Source organism: Scleropages formosus, chromosome 24 (genome assembly GCF_900964775.1).
Source record: "Scleropages formosus chromosome 24, fSclFor1.1, whole genome shotgun sequence".
In the NCBI taxonomy this organism is placed as follows: domain Eukaryota; kingdom Metazoa; phylum Chordata; class Actinopteri; order Osteoglossiformes; family Osteoglossidae; genus Scleropages; species Scleropages formosus.
In genome coordinates, this window is record NC_041829.1 from 11,895,434 (window position 1) to 11,911,997 (window position 16,564).

Sequence of the window (16,564 nt, forward strand, 5' to 3'; positions counted from 1 at the left end):
AAAAATTTAATTCAGTTCAATTCAATGTATTTTTATATAGTGCTCTTTGCACACATTGACACAGTGCTGAAGAAAGGATTAGAAACAATACAGTTAAATTGTTGGCTGTACGTTAAATTATTACAATAAACTACATATAACTAAAGTATGTCTACTGGCCATGGAGGAAAGGAACGAAAAAAATCCCAACTGAAAAGAAAGGGACAAATAAAACTTCTGGGGGTCCAAGTGCCAGTGACCGCCCACCGCTCCTGGGCTTTCTAGAATAAAAACCAAGACTTTTAAGTGAATTTACAGCTATTTGTAGTATCGCAGCTTAGTGCTAATAACTGGATGTCCCGGTTTACAGAGGTGTATTTCATCCTCTAATTAATAATTTTAGCATAGTACTATCATAGTACTCTCAACCACTACGTGCATCACATTTGTTGCTCTGCTTGATGCAACTGGATGCACCATTACATCACACCATGGAAGGCAAGATATTTTAAGAAGCAATTCAGGTTTAGGTTGGCTACTTTGCTCAAAGGCAGAACTGCGGCATCCCGCTGGAATCATCGGGTGCCACCGGTAGTTCTGCCATCACTTGTACACACCGACGCCCATGGACAGGGTCCAGGTGTGACGGCAATTCTTCTCGACAGCAGTCTCCACGGATATGCGATATCACACAGTACTTTTTCCTTAAAGGACACAGTCGTGCTAGAGGGATACTTTGCGTAAAACCCATATGATGAAGAAGGCTGGAGAAGGCTGTCATTGCATGTCTGTGGTCTCCTCCACACACTGCTGGGCCTGAAGGTGTGCCAGTCAAGCAGAAGATCAGAGCTGCAGGCTCTCCACCCTGCTCTCCGTTGTGTGATCCCTTGGAGGAATCGCATGAGGATGTGAAACTGAGTGACAGTATGTGTCTGCTTGGTGTCTGACAGCTTATCAGCCCCACAGAGGAGATTAAACTGAGCTGTTTGACAAAGAAGGTCGGGGTCCAGGCGGTGTCTGCGTCTTGGGCTCTGAGCGCCTGTCCCACAGCGGCAAGATGGCCATCCCTGAATGGACTTTGCTGCATGTCTGTTTTCGTCAACGCAGCAAAACTGTGGCGTCCAGGCCATGCCAGCTGGGCTCTGCCTGCCACCAGTGTCAGTGATGTCACCCTTTGGCGAAATTCCGTACCTGTGGGAATCTGGCGGCAACGTCCAGCCACGGAAGCAATTGCGATCCATCACCCCACATCTGCCAACTGTGCAGCTTGTACCGTGCCAGTTTATTTGGGCTTACAGCCAGCGAAGTAGCCCAGGCAAACACGTAGCAGTGCGGTTCCAGAACCCAAACATGTAGGTTTGAGACCCAGGAGAGGCCCTGCTGTAATGTCAAAAGCTCCTTGAAAATCATTGTAAGTTGCTTTGGAGAAAAGAAAAACACTTTTATACAAAGTAACTTACAATTATTTACGCATTTACACGGCCAGGTAATTTTATTAGAGCAATTCGGGTGAAGTACCTTGCTGAAGGGTAACTACAGCTGGAGGTGGGAGTTAAACCCATGACCTTTGGGTCAAAAGGGAGCAACTCTAACCACTACACTGCCAGCTGTCTAGCCCACTTGTCTCACTTTCTGCTGTTTGGTAAAATTAGGAAACATCTTCGGATACATGCAGGGGGTGTGGCAGCGCAGCAGGTTTGGCCTGTGCCTGCTCTCTGGTGGGTCTGGGGTTCGAGTCCTCCTTGGGGTGCCTTGTGATGGACTGGTGTCCCATCCTGGGTATGTCCCATCCTGGGTGTGTCCCCTCCCCCTCCAGCCTTGTGCCCTCTGTTGCGGGGTTAGGCTCCGGCTCGCTGTGACCCAACTTGAGACAAGCGGCTTCGGCCAATGCGCGTGAGCGCTTTGGATATATGGAAAAATATTGCAATACTAATTGCGTTGCTCATAAGATACAGGAGTGGACAAAATAACAGAAGTCACATGATAATGGAGCTTAACAGCAAAGCAGCTAAATCACAATTACGAAAGCAGCTGCAAAGGTGGTAATAAAGGTCAACTGAGAGTGTGCTAGAAAAGACTCTGACACGGAAGTTTTCAAACCGCCATGAGGCAACTGGCAGAGGTCCAAAGATGCCAAATAGTTGGTGGCCGAACTGCAGCTGCAAAACGGATCACTAATTATTTAGCAGCTCTGGTGCTTTTACCAGCATATGGCGAACATGGACAGACTCCAGTTGCAAATAGGAATGGTGGTTGGAAGTCGATGCTCATGGACAGGGAAAGACAGGCGCTTCGCAGGATAGTGTTTCCGTTATTTTGCGCAGGCCTGCATGTGTTAGCAGGAAATCCAGCCGCCTGGGCTGACCTCTGCGCCGCATTAGCTCACTGGGTGCTTCTACACGCCAAGCGCTCAGATTAAAAAGTGTTTCATGTCTTGCCGTCACACCGAGGAGCTGTTTGGAACGCAAGCCTTAGCAGGAGGAGCGCGCACACACGCACACCATCGCACTCGACGGCCTGGCTTTGTGCTGCTCCAGGAGGGGAGGCTGAGCCGTAGCGCCCGCCGTGGCCCAGCGGTTGCGTGAATAGCACGTGAGCGTCAGCGATTCCTAGAGATGCGGTGGAGCCGTGCGACGCGGAAACTCATGAATTACACATGAGGGGACGCGTTTATTTCTAGGGGGATGGGTCGCGCTCACGGTCTGGAGTGGAACGGCAGTCTCGTGTCGGCGTGTGTTTAGCGCGCAGCAAAGCTCGAGTTATTTTGCCCTTGAAACGCCATATAAGGGCAATCCTGTAAGTCACCACGGTAAAGTACAGTACAGCACAGGCGAATCCAGTGTCGTCTTTTTGCTGGGTAGACGGAAGATGTGTGTCCAGGCAAAGGTCACTTACTGCGGTGAAGAGGCAGACTACCATCCTCTGTCCTCACAATTGCGTATATGGGAGACGGCAGCAATTTGTACCGAGTTATAGCTTTTGTTGAAGTTTATTATAACATTCCGAAACCTGCGAAACGTTGTCGTCGGATTACCTTACTCCAGGTACAGTACCAAGACCTTCAAGTTTCTCTGAGAAATAACTATCACTAGGCCAGCTCGAAATTTTTGTGTGGGATCTTTTAAACTGGCGCCAAATTCATATTCATCATTCATCTGCCTTATCAGTGTTGGAACGTGTTATTTAGTCTCTCTTAATCATTCTCTTGTCTTTTCTTAATTTTTTTCATAATTCCTCTGATTGGACTGGCATCCTGTCCAGGGTGTGCCCCTCGCAGCCTTGGGCCTTGTGATTCTGGGATAGGCTCCGGACCCCTACGACCCCGACCAGGGCGAGCAGTCGGCAAGAGTGAGCGAGTGCAATTCCTCTGATTTGCTGTCATGTTTACCTTTCAGATGCTCTGCTTCTTTTCCAGTTTATCATGGCTGAGGCTGCAGGACTCTGGGTTTTACACATTAAAACTCCCGCTGGTCTGAACCACTGAGGACGGGGACACCAGACGCGTCCTTTGCGCTGAGCCGTGCAGCTTCGGGACCGCAAGAGAGACCAAAGCAAACGCTCGCAGTCTTGCCTGAGATGGGGTGAGTGGAGACTGTGGAAGGGGAACTGTGCGGTCCTGGTATTTAAGACCACTCTTGCGTGTGGGAACCCAGCACATCGTATAAATATAAATAAGAGCAGCAATGAGGTATAGTGGTACAGGATGAAGCTGAAATACATTTAGCTGACACTTTTCTCCAAAGCAGCTTGCAATGTTAAGCTACTTTCGGTTATTTATCCGTTTATACACCAGAGGAATTTTACTGCAGCAATTTAGGGTAAGTACCTCACTCAAGGGAACTACAGCTGGAGGTGAGGCTCGAACCTGTGTCCAAAGACAATAACCCTAACCAGTACACTACCAGCTGTCCCTCTGTTGGTATGTTATATCTCTATTATAATAACTGGTACTATTATTATTATTTTTGTCATTATCATGGGTATATTTGGAGAAAAAATATTAGGCAAATGAATAAATCATCATAAACAATAATGATCTTGGCTTAGCTTTGCAAAAGTGAAGCTTAAGGACCCAGTGATCCTGCCCCTGTTTCTGCTCTTCGTGTCTTTTATGGGCACGGGCAGGAATCCAATTGAACGCGGTACACGGCCCATCGGCTCTCATATTACTAGCAGTTTAATGCCAATGAAATGTGTTGATCCACAAGTCAGCAGTTTTAACTGAGTGCGCGCAGTCGGGAGCTCCGAGAGGTGCTGCTCACGTTTCCAGGCGTACGACAAGAGGAATTAAATTATTGCAGTGCAGTTATTGCAGAGCTGCGGTGGACTGACATCATTTGTGCGTCTGCCTGAGAGAGGATCGATTGTTGGCTTCGCCGTTGCGTTCTACCGAGAATCAGATTGCATTTATGTGACACATTTTTTTAATTAATTTTTTCCTTTTCAGTCCTTTTAATTTTTCTGCTGATTTTGTGTGTTCCGCTGAATGAGTATGAATCGTAATAAGTAATTCTTTGTCCTCTACTGCCGCGCCATTGTTTTCTCTGACAGCCTGTGCTCGAGGTGTGGTTTTCCTGTCGTTAATTTATCGTTGGACAGGCGTACATTTAATTTGTACGGTGAACGTGAATAATTAGTCTGTATTCTATTATGCATTTAGCCGTTGGACCCTGATTTCCACTAAAGATTTAATATGAAGGAGGCTCACAGTAGAAGAGGTCTCACTTCTGTCTTCAGTGTCAGTTTTAGAAATTAGGTACCTGCAGTGAGGAGTCCTTCACTGCCATCCTTTAGCTTTGTTCTCACTGGAAGTTATTCCAAAGCTGTTCTTTTGGCTTGTTTAAATGGTCATTTTGAGGTCAGGATTTTTTGGAGGAGGTCGCTATGACTCCCTGTGCTGTGTGTGCCGCTCCGTCATTTCTGTGCTCTCGTTGTGATGGCAGGACTCGAGTCGCGGAGCTCGCCGCTGGAGGATGCGGGGCTCTTCAGCCCTGATGTCTGATGTGAAGGACCCACCATGTGACCTTTCAGCGGTGGCCCAGCCTGCTGGCCGCAGCCACCCCTTGGAGGAGCAGAGTCTGTCTGAGCTGGCAGCTCCTCCACCTGCTGCAGGTGACCCTCAGTCGTGCCTCCCCAGCCGTGATGCTTTAGCCTTATCCAAGTGCCAGGGGATGCCGGGGCAGTGTCCTATGGTGCCTCGCTGCCACAGCAATGCCCTGCTTAACAAACGGGGTCTCAAGGATGGCTCCAGCAGCGGTGTGCCCCCCCTGAAAACCCCAATGGAAGGTCCTTCGCACTGTGTCAGCACAAGCAGCCGACTCTGCTACAGCACGGAGAGCCTGCATCGTGCTGCCATCTCGGACCCCGGTCTTTTGGGCGGCCCCAACATGCGTGTGGAGGGAGACTTTGTCTTACACTGCAGCACCACCAGCAGCACAGCCAAGGTCTTGCACCCATGGTGGGGGTCATCAAAGCAGGACCCGGGACTCTGTGCTCCCTTTTTGAACGTGGTCACGCCTTGGAAGCTGTACGGGAAGGATCCTCCAGCACCGCAGATGAGCGAGCAGGTCACACAAAGGGGGCAACTCTGCCGCCGGAGGAGTTTGCCCAACCTACTCGTACTCCTGCCATCTACATGGGAAGCTGTCAAGAGGGCAGAGTCTGGCACTGCCGTGTCCCCATCTCCAAAGGACCGCAGCGCACGAAAAGGCCCCGCAGAAGGGATGTCAGAGAGCGAGCAGTCGCCAGTGTGCCAGCTGGACAGCCCGATGCTCAAGGAGTTCAAAAGGATCATGCAGAACGAGATGGAGTGTGTCAGCCGTGCCAAGACCCAGCAGCATGAGGACCCTTCCCGGGAGTCCCCTTGCCGTGGATACAGCGGGAGTGGGAGTGGGTGCGGGACCCTGGACGCTGGACCAACAAGTGGTGTCTGTTGGACTGAAAGCAAAGACAACATGGCTGTTCCCATATGCTTCAGCCCCAGTCCCCGGCCCCAAGAGACACAGGTAGGAGACTCGGCGCAAAGCACACATACGGAGCCATCATGCCTCACCCGTCACCCCCTGTGGGGGAGCTTGGAAGCAACACCCTCCTGCTGCCCCTCCCTTCTTCTGGACAGTACGGATTTGTCCCGATACGGAGCCAAGATCTCCAAGATTAAGGATGGGTTCATTGGCTCAGCTCTTGACCTCATAAAGAAGAGGTGAGTGTCACAAAAGGGGTAGGACCTGTGGTGGATACAGTGCTGTCGAACACTATTTGCGCTTTGCTTCTCTCCATTGCTGCGTTTTTTTCACGGTAAAGATGGATAAAAAGGGACCGTGAACGAACAAAGGGTGGCAAGGTGGTGCAGCGGGTTGAGCTTCTGTCTCATAGCACCTGGACTCTTCAGGCATAGATTAGAATGTGGCTTCCCTGCACTGAAATGGTGTCTTGTCCAGGGTGTGCATCCCCAGCCTTGCGCCCAGTCATTCTCTGGATAGGCTCTGGACCCCCACAGATACAGAGCAGGATTGGTGGCTCCTTCAGCGATAGCAACTCATCCCAGTCCTTATGTACTGGCTGTCAGGCTTAAAAATACTTTGGAATCCCTTCCATACCAGTGAGCATCTGCAGCATTTGTCTGGAGGCTTCCGGGAATCTCCTCTGATTGTACCATGATGACTTTGTAGAGCTTCTGAGTGCACGATTCACTCTGATGGTAAGGTCCAGTTCACTGATACTGTGAAGGACTGGGCTTGGCTCGGTGGAGTAGGTAGTGTAGTGCTTGCAGCTACTGCTTTTGAACTCACCGGTTGCAGGTTTGAATCCCACATCCTACTCTAATACCCCTGATCAATGTACTTACCCAGAACTAATACAGTACAAATTGTATAGATGCTGTATAAATGGCTAAATCTATGTAAGGAGTGTGATATTGTTGGGCAGCAGGTTGCAGGTTCAAATCTCCACCTTTAAGCAAGGTACTTACTCTAAAATTGCTCCAGTAAAAACTACCCAGCTCTATGAATGGAAAATAATGGTAAGGAATGTTGGAGAAAAACATCAGCCAAATATGTAAATGTAACGTTGTCAGTTGTTTTGAGAAAAGTGTCAGCTGAATGAATGAATGAATATAAATGCTACTAAATGCCAAAGAAAAAGGTTTGAAAAAATTCACTTTGGAAAAATGGCCAAATGTGCAGAGAACGAGAGAGCCTTTCCACAGCACTGTATGTACGTAGAGTACTGAGTATTAACAGTATGCACCACTGGGATGTAAATAACTGGAATCACATTAGATTATTTAGCTGATGCTGTTCTCCAAAGCAGTTTACCATGTGAGGTTGGGCTGTTTACTATTACCTCCCTATTTATGCAGCTGGGTAATTTTTACTATGATAACTGAGGGAAAGCACCTCGCCTAAGGGTGCTACAGCAGCAGTGGGCATTTGAAGCTGGGCACAAAGGCAGGATGTCAGATGTCAGAATTTAAATTCATTTGCATGTAACTGTCAGCTAAATGACAAAATATTAATATATTAAATGAGGTCCAGGGGAGTGCGGTGGTGCAGCAGATTTGGCTGGGGCCTGCTGTGTGGTGAGTCTAGGGTTCGAGTCCTGCTTGGGGTGCTCTGTGGTGAACTGACATCCCATCCAGGGTGTGTCCCCCCCTCCTCCAGCCCCACGCTCTCTGTTTCCAGCATAGGCTCCAGTTCACCGCAATTGTGGATGGTGTGTGTGTAAATGAGGTCTTAAGCAGCACACAGTGTATTTTACAGTGAAATTGCACCTTTTCATCCGGCGTCCCCTTGTGTTGCTTTCGCGATCTATATTTTGGACACAAGACTTGCATGCTTTAATTGCTTCTCGGGCTCCGGGTGAGTCAGTATTGACTGGAATTCCAGGCTATGTGGGGACAGGAGCGCCGAAGCGCTAATGAAACTCCTAGCGAGGCTCTGGGGAGAGCTTTAGACTGCACAGCCACATTCAGATCGATGGCACGAGATGACATTCAGTCTGCTCAATAAAATCTTTATTCCGGTGAAGAATAAAAAACAAACTGCTTGAGGAGGTCTGCGCAGCTGCTTTAAGACCAGTTTACTTCCCATCTCCCTCAGCCAGTATGGGGGGCGCGCTGCAAAACCTGAACTGCAAGTGTGTCATGGTGGATCACTGGGGCAATAAATTGTCATTTGTTCCTACTCTATACACGTCAATCCGGAACACAAGGCGTTTTACATTCTGCTAGACTGGGATCCATTATCGAGACCAGTTTGTAATGCAGTAACTGCAATAGTGTGTTTGCGCTCATGTGATGTTCATAATAAAGACTGCACCTTGTTGCAAGCAGAAGAGAAGATCAAAAAAAACTCTTACATATGTAGCAGTGCTGTGTCTGGCAATGGAGCTTTATCTGTCTAATGTGGAGGAAGGTACAGACAGGAGCGTCATGCCCCACAGTCACAAAGCCTCTCTAAGGGGCCCTGAGAGTGGGGAGCGGGGTGGGATGTAGAAGTCAAGCGAGGAACGTGGAGAGAGGAGGAGGTGGTGAAGCAATATGTGATGAAATGATGATTCACTCCCAAACATAATTCCCTGCTTCCCTCTCCACCAGCTGCACTGCAGAACTTGCAGCCGAGGCCTCTGCCTGGCAGTCACGTGATCAGGAGGGTACCACCATCACCGGTTCCCGTCCGGATTGTCAGTCGGATGTGGTTTCCATGACGACATCAGCCTGCAGCGCAGAAGCACGGAGCGAGCCAGGCGGAGGAGCTATGTCTGCGAGATGTGTAAGGCTGCACTTCTCTCCTGACATGGTATAACCTCTGGGGTGACCTCGACACTGCGCACACGTACGGACTCGCAGAGGAGAAGGAGGTACCCGAGGGCACAGCTCGCTGGTCAGGTATACCTGGGAGTCTCTCGGAGGTACGCTGCAAGTCGCATAGCGTCTCTGCGTGCAATGTAAAGAGGATTACGGAACATGGTGAAAATTGCCCGTCGTTGCGCTCTTCTTTCATGTTTCGCCAGATCGCGTGCAGAGCGCATATTGGAAATGTCATTTCTGTTCAGCTGTAACCGGTCATCTAGGTTATTCTGTGTGTCAAAACCGTTACCCCTGGGATCGGGGCTGTGGCACTGTCCTGCGCTGCTCTCCGCTGCGTGAGGATGACACAGACCGAGCGCTTTCTCCTGTCTGTTCGGAGCGACTGCTGCGGTCCTGGTGCAACTTGCTTTAAAACGTCATTAATTATTCTCTGTGTCGCTCAGTCTGCGAGAGTCGTGTGTCTGTCTCGAGGCGCCCTTGCAGCCTCACGTTGCACGGTGGGCTCGCGAGCGCGTGAGCATCTCATACGGAGGTGTTTCACACGGCCGAACCATATGAGATGGTGGATGTGGAAGGCTCTTTTTTTTCCGAGAGAAGACTCATCGATTCATTATGGCTCTCGTGTTGTCTTCAGACATGTGCGCGGTCACCTGATCACGCATGACACTTGCTCACCTTCCCTATGAGCGCAGCCCGCACAGCATTGCGCTCTGTAATTAAAAGGGCTCACAGCAATTTTGAGCCACGGTTGATTGCTGCCAGGACAACGACTGCACGAGTAAATCGGTTTGTGCCAAATTCAGCTCTGTCTGAGTATGTGTCTGAAAATCTTCTGAAAATCGAGCGTCGGTGTAGGGGACGCTTGCGGACTCTTGCAGCCGTTGAGGTGCGCCGTTTAACTGAGGGTGACCTTAAGAAATCAGAATGATAACAAGGTGAATAATGGCAGGTCCACAGATTTTTGGAACTGTCCTTCAGCTAAGCGAAGCAATAGTCTCTGTCGATCGATGGGAAGCTCGGACCCTCCCTTTGACTGGTGGCTGACAGGTCTCTTTCCCCATGGGCAGCGCTCTGCTGTGGCCTGCAGGCGCTCCAGCTCAGATGCTGCCACTCAGCCAGCGGAGTCGGTGAGAGGCCAGCGTGGGCGAAGGCTCCGCCCCCACCTTAGTGACCCCATGCCAGCCGATGCTACCAAGCGCAAAGAGCTCGAGATCAAGATCGCCGCAGCCAGTTTTCCTTCCCAGCGCAGTGTCAAGGCGGGTGAAAGCAGTAAGTGAGGCATGTTGATTTTCTAACACACTTTTACATTGAAAATCCAGCCCTGGATGTCACCTCACAGCCCTCTGTTGAAAGTCCAGAAGTTGCTGTGAGCTTCTGTGACCCAGTAGTACTCCAAAGTTTCACTTTGCTCAGCATTCATGTGGACTGTGATGGTACAGGGCAGCATGGAGGACAGTGCGTAGAGATGCAACCTTGTGCTCAGGGCCGTTTCTTGCTCTAAGCAATATAAATGGTTGCTTGGGGGCTATTGAGTGGTTTTCTTCCCCAGTAACATTTCCTGTAGCGTTTCCACAGATAACTCAGTTTAGTGTGCATTTGTAAGAGTTTTGTTATTCGAAAATTAAAAAAGAACTGTAGCTATTTTTATTTTTTATATTTATTCAAAGGATTTTTGTTATAGTTATTTATTTAGTATTTGTTCATTTTGCATTTTATTGTTTATTGAAAGGTTTTACTGATTAGAAGTAATGAAAAGTATTCATTCCGTGGAGTGTTCATTTTTGGAAGTAGGATGTTGCTTAGGGCTCCCAAATGCACTAGAAGGACCCAGATTTACATCCCACCTCCTGCTTGTAGTACTCTGGACCAAGGTATTTACCCTCAATTGCTCCAGTAAAAAATTAACCATAATTGCATAAATTATAGGTAAAAGTTGTATCTTAACGCTGTAAGTTGCTCTGGAGAAGAACATTGGCTAGGTGAATGAACGTAGATAGCAGGTCCAAGTTACCCTTAATTTTTTCTCTTGTCTGTTTAAATCTTCCTTGCTCTTAAATGCTTGTAACCCTTTCTGGCAAACATTTGGACCTAAGAAACTGTTGCTTTTAGTTTTGCTTTTCAGTTTCCAAAATAGAAAGAAATGTTCATTTACTTTTACGATCTTTTTCTAGAGGGAAAGTGTAATGACCTTCAGAGAGGTGCTTAGAGAGAACTGGAGGTCAGTAAGATCACAAGTCATTCTCTGGTTAGTAAAAATAGTGTTTTTTTTAGTCAATTGATGCCATCGTCCAAGGCAACTTGCATTTTTAGATATGCAACGTTACAGTGACATCATTTATACAGCACTGTATGATTATTCTTATTGGCGGCACAGTGGCACCGCAGGTATCACTGCTGCCTCACAATATTTGTGCAGTTCGAGCATAGGGTTGAATCCAGCTGTCTGTGTGGATTTCCATGTTTTCCTCATGTTCTCCTCTGGTTGCCTCCCACAGACCAAAAACATGTAGTTCAGGTGAAATGGCAACACAAAATTGCACATAGTATGTGTATGGGTGAGTGTGTGCATGTGTGGCTACTATGTAATGGACCGGCGTCCTGTCCAGGGTTTATCCCCCTCTCCCCAGCCTTGTGCCCCTGAATTCTGGAATAGGCTCCAGACCACTGTGACCAATAAAAGGAAAAATGGTTATGAAAAAGTGAGGTTATATTGTTTTTAGGGTTAATTCAGGGTTAATACTGTCACGGGGACGAGGGAAGGACACCGAGGAGTTGGTGTGGACCCAATCGCGGGTTCATTGATTGCAGCACAGACAAGGAGCAATCTGGGACCGTAGTCAGGGACAGGTGCGGGTTGTTTGAGGCACAGATGTTGTTCTTGGGATGGGACCGGAATCTTATTTGATCAGGCAAAGCAGGAGATCTGAAACCAGGAAGGTAGCAAACAGGGAACGAAGGACAAAGGGCGAAGAGGGACGAAGAGATAAGTGGGGTTATTTTGACTTTTGCAGAAGAAGCAGTTTGACTCAACGAGTTTCCGCAACCAGGTGAACCGGGACGGCGTCTTTTATATTCTGTGGCTCTGATTCGGGGCAGGTGCGGTCATTTGGCTCGAGGGCGTGGGCGTGACAAATACCTTGGGTACTGCAAAAGGAGTGGGGATCTGAACCAAAGACCACCCTTTCAATGCTCAGTTTATGCTGGAAGCATATAAATACTAATAGTTAAGACACTCTAGTAGTATCTGAATTACTTGTAGAGTTGAGAATCAAACTCCATGTATTATGTGCTTGTGTAATTACTCCTCAGTGCCTGAAGTTGAGGGCCAGTTGCGGAAGAAACCTGGACGTCTGGACTTGGCCAATGTGCCACAACTTCGCTGGAGCAACTTGAGCAACCGGAGCAGCAATAGAAAAGTGGTGGGGCTGGCTGATGAGTGTGAGGGAGATATGGAGTCACAGCACACCGACATCAGCTCAACCTATGCTCAGAAGAGGGCCAGTGCTTCTCTCTTGACCTGGGAAGTCCAGCAGCCATGCTCAGACTGTGGCCAGTGCGAGCCAACCCAGAGCAACAGCATGTGTGACAAGTGCTCAAAGCGGCGCATGGAGCGCAAGGAGGCCATCTTGGAGCTCCTCAACACCGAGTGCAGCTATGGCGAAGACCTGCGCATCATTTACGAGGAGTTCTACAACCCCATGCAGAGTGCCAGCCTGCTCACCACCGACCAGCTCTCTGTGGTCTTTGGCAACGTGCAGGAGCTCATCAGCGTGAATGAAAAGTTCACCGAGCGTCTGCAGCACAGCATCGATCAGGCCTTTGACCAGGTGAACCACGACTATGTTACACCACTTGAAATTCTCACAGGTTCATTGACCTTGGACTTCTGGGTGCTCCACCATTTGCTGGGTAGTTCTCAAGGTAGCTGCTATTTACTAATGGCAGCGTAGGTGATTTCGTGCACCTTCTGAGTGTACTTTGAGTGCTCCATGTTAGTGCAGTGTTGCAGTGAACCTCTTTAATACGCTGGCACACAGGGTGACGAGGATCTCCTGACAGTGTGCATCGGGGACATCTTCCTGGAGTTTGTCAGCATGCTACCTGCCTTCCAGACCTACTGCTTGCAACAGTCCACCTCCGTCAACATGCTGAACACTCTGGAGAAGGAGAAGGAGCTTCTCAGGTATGGAGTGCCAAACTGCCCTCTGGAGTGTACGGCTTGGCTTGGTTGGAAATGACATGTTCACATCTCACGTGCTTGTGCCTTAGTTGTGTTCCGGCCACTGAGTTTTCAAAGGAAGACCTCTTAAGTAACAGCTGTTACCCTGGAGCGTTCTTAAGCTGATGGGTGTTATTCTGTAATGGAACAGACAAAAACCCATGAATAATTGATAACTGAAGCTGTATTTTGAGAACATCATAAGTAATGATTATTTTTAGGCTCAGCAGCCTCTGAGGTCTCTTATCTCACTCTCGCTATGAGCACATTATTCGAATTGACGCTTAGCCTTCGGTTTGGCGTGTTCCCGTGTGCTACAACCTAAGAGTTTGAAATGTTCTCTTGCTGACGTCTCCTCTTGCCTTTCACTGCCAGAATTTTTCTGGACGCTTCCCAGAATGACAACACAGCACTGCGGCGCATGAACCTGCGCTCCTTCCTGATTGCACCACTGCAGAGGGTTACCAAGTACCCCTTGCTGCTCAGCCGCATTGGCAAGGCCACCACCAAGAACCACCCAGACCACACCCGCTTACAGGAGGCCAAGAGTCATGTGGAGTCCCACCTGGAGCACATCAACATGAAGACTAGGCAAGAGGGCACTAACTGGTCGCTTCGCTCCTTCCGTAGGGATAGTCGCAGGAACCGTGAGGCCCCCAATGTGGAGATGCGGGAGGTGTCCTTAAAAGTGGTGGGCTGGACCCGGGAGAGCACTCGTTTTGTGATGGAAGGGCCTCTGCAGCTGTCGCAACCCACCGATGGCCAGTGGGTGAAGAAAGGCAGCCGGGCCCTCAAGTTCCAGAATGTGCAGAGCCTGTTGATGGTGTACACTCCACGAGTGAGCGAGGGTGCCCTGGAAAGTGGAGATCCCCTGGAGCTCGTGAGGGATGGTGTTCTGGTGCTCATCAAAGACAAGAGTGGTGGCAAGTTTGCCGTGCTCCGAGAGCCTATTCGTCTCAGCAAGTGTGTGGTGTCCGTCAACCCTGACTGCGATGACACATTTGAACTGCTGGAGATTCCCCGTGAAGCTTTTGTCTTCCGCGCCGCAGACAAGGCCCGAACACAGCAGTGGTTCCGACAGATTAAGAGGTACTCTTGTGATTTGGGCCCCTGGCGGAAGAGACGCAATGCCCTCCCTAACATTATGACAAACACTGCGCAGAACCGGTCCTGAGGCACCCGGTATGAGCACTCAGCTTTCTCCAGTCCAAGAACTGTTAAACAGAAAGTCCCCTCATCCTGATGCTAATGTGTGCACTAAAACCTGTCACAGCTACAGAAAGTAGAGATGGGGCTCATTCCTCTCTGTGAAGGAAAACAGATGATTATGGGGTTACAATTCAGTTTTTCTGTACAAAAGCTCATGCTATCAAGGAGCATTTGCCATCTAGATACATGGCGTGCTAAGGGATGTACAGTACTGTGCAAAAGTTTTACGCACTTGGTTGGGGGAAAAAAGCTGTAAAGTAAGAATGCATCCAAAAATAATGCTCTTAATTAATAAACTTCCTACAAAGCTTAGTGTGTCCCCGCCCCCTCCAGCCTTGTGCCCTGTGTTGCTGGGTTAGGCTCTGGTTCACCGTGACCCCACCTGGGATAAGCAGTTTTAGACTGTGTGTGTGTGTGTGTGTGTGTGTGTGTGTGTGTGTGTGTGTGTGTGTGTGTGTATACTTTCTTTAACGATATACAAAACCCTTACAGTATTACAGTAACTTTTTGCAAAAGGAAAGCTTGGAAATCTAAAATATGCTCTTTTCCATTGACACTAATACAGAAGACATTAAATAACCGTCTGAAACAAATATTTTTGTGAAACATCTAAGTGCCAAAGACTTTTGCACAGTACTGTATGTACCTATGGGCTTTGCTGGCCTCCGACTCAAAACAGTTTGCTGAAAGAAGGAGAAGTAGTTGTTCAAGGGCAGAACTGAAAGACACAAGGTGAGCCTCAGTACCAGTTAAAATGCACAAATAAGAAATGATGTTGTAGCATATTAAGAATTCAAACAGACCTCACTATAGCTGGTTTTTCTTGTTTTGTTGCCTAAACATGATATTCCAAAGTTCTAATTTTTGCTTCTCTTATGAGCAGCAAACCCATCATTAAATGGCAAGAGGTCACACAGGGCTAGGCCCTCTTTTGTCTTCACTGTGGCAGAAACAGCAATAATTACTGGCAGCTCATATATATTCTTTGGCTCATAATCAAGCTTCTGAAAGAAGCCAGATGTTAGTTTTTGCGGAAGCCCTGATGCTATTTCAGACACTTGTATGTGCTGGATGTGACAAGATTCTCTAAGAGCAGTGAGAGCACTAATATCGGCTTGACTGAAAACAGACTTTTCACCAGCACATTGACGACTTCTAGGCACCTCACAGCGAGGCATTGATGAATTGAGGGTTGATGCTTCTAAATTAGGAGGGGTTTTCTCAGCTGTGTGTTCTGAGCCGTTACCACTGGCATACATTTCGGTCTTTTGTGCAATGTCCAGCACAGTTCTTCATCACAGCCTTTGATTGCCGTACCCTTTAGTCTCAGTGTATGCATCACTTACAACTCGACATGTGTCTAATGTCCTTATTCTTTTAAATGTACATTGAGTTTAAAGTCACAATCGCCTTGGTCCAGAGAACCCTAGTTCAGAACCGCTGTCCCACCGTAGCTCAATACAAGGGAAGCACTCTGACATCCTCTGTTGCCATCGCTTATAGATGTCCTGGTTGTTCTCTTCTTTGGGAAGGACCTCATCCATCTTTTTCATGCTGGAGGTCTGTTTTCTTCAGAAAGTAGGTGTAACTGGATGGATGACCAGATTGGCAGTGCTTGCAGATTTAGAAGCATTGCTGAAGATCAGGTTATTTTTTGGCATGTAACTTTCTCCCTCAAACTTTGGAGTAATGCTGCTGTAATTTTTTTCTTACCAGTTAAATACGTGTGGATTTCTGTTGATGTCACAAGAATGCTGTTTTGAAGAAGTATTGCCTAGACCTTGTCCTCTTTTCAGTTTAACAAAGCTTTAATCTTGGTTTCATGTTTCTTCTCAGACGCACTCATGGCAGTCCGGTGTATGTTCATGTTTTGTCTGGTCAAGTAGAAGCGGAAGCACAGAAAACACAACATACTTGAAACAATGAGATCACTGTGCCGTGGCTGGGACTCAGTAGAAGAAGCCAGGTCACCACACGACAATATTAAATGGACCCATCACTACTGTCAGTCCCTGAGCTTCCTTCTTATTCTTTTAGAGATGATTTGTGAATATCTCTCTGTATAACATATTCTGACTCTGTAAAACTGCTAATCTGGCACAAAAAATAGAAAAGTAAGTAACTTCAGCCTTTTCATAAAAATGCCTCTCCTGTGTTGTAAATGCAACTGTCCTATCCATAGTGACTGACACGGTGTCCCAGTGTGGTCACACTCAGCAGGCCAGAAGCCCAAAAGGCACTGTGTCAATATAGGCAGCACACTTTCAATTCATCCATTCAATAAAAACCTTTGAACATTTGTTACAAGTGCTTGTATTCTGCATTTTTCCCTCCCAAATGTTAATACA

At 48.0% G+C, this 16,564-nt stretch overlaps 1 protein-coding gene across 6 annotated transcripts in view; it reads left to right on the forward strand.

The window, feature by feature from the left end:
- Positions 1-14,477, forward strand: part of LOC108918934 (uncharacterized) — a 31,505-nt gene extending 17,028 nt beyond the window's left edge. For 2 of the 6 annotated variants that reach the window (XM_029248920.1, XM_029248919.1), the window contains exons 2-8: positions 3,241-3,560; positions 4,923-6,181; positions 8,576-8,750; positions 9,856-10,057; positions 12,098-12,615; positions 12,826-12,971; positions 13,383-14,477. In XM_029248920.1, the coding sequence (XP_029104753.1) occupies positions 4,953-6,181; positions 8,576-8,750; positions 9,856-10,057; positions 12,098-12,615; positions 12,826-12,971; positions 13,383-14,181 (3,069 nt within the window). In that variant the 5' untranslated portion in view covers positions 3,241-3,560; positions 4,923-4,952 and the 3' untranslated portion in view covers positions 14,182-14,477. Of the gene's footprint in view, positions 1-2,157; positions 3,024-3,240; positions 3,561-4,922; positions 6,182-8,575; positions 8,751-9,855; positions 10,058-12,097; positions 12,616-12,825; positions 12,972-13,382 lie in introns of those variants that run through there. The other 4 variants (XM_018726578.2, XM_018726579.2, XM_018726576.2 and 1 more) reach the window with 3 other exon arrangements.
- Positions 14,478-16,564: the final 2,087 nt, after the last annotated feature.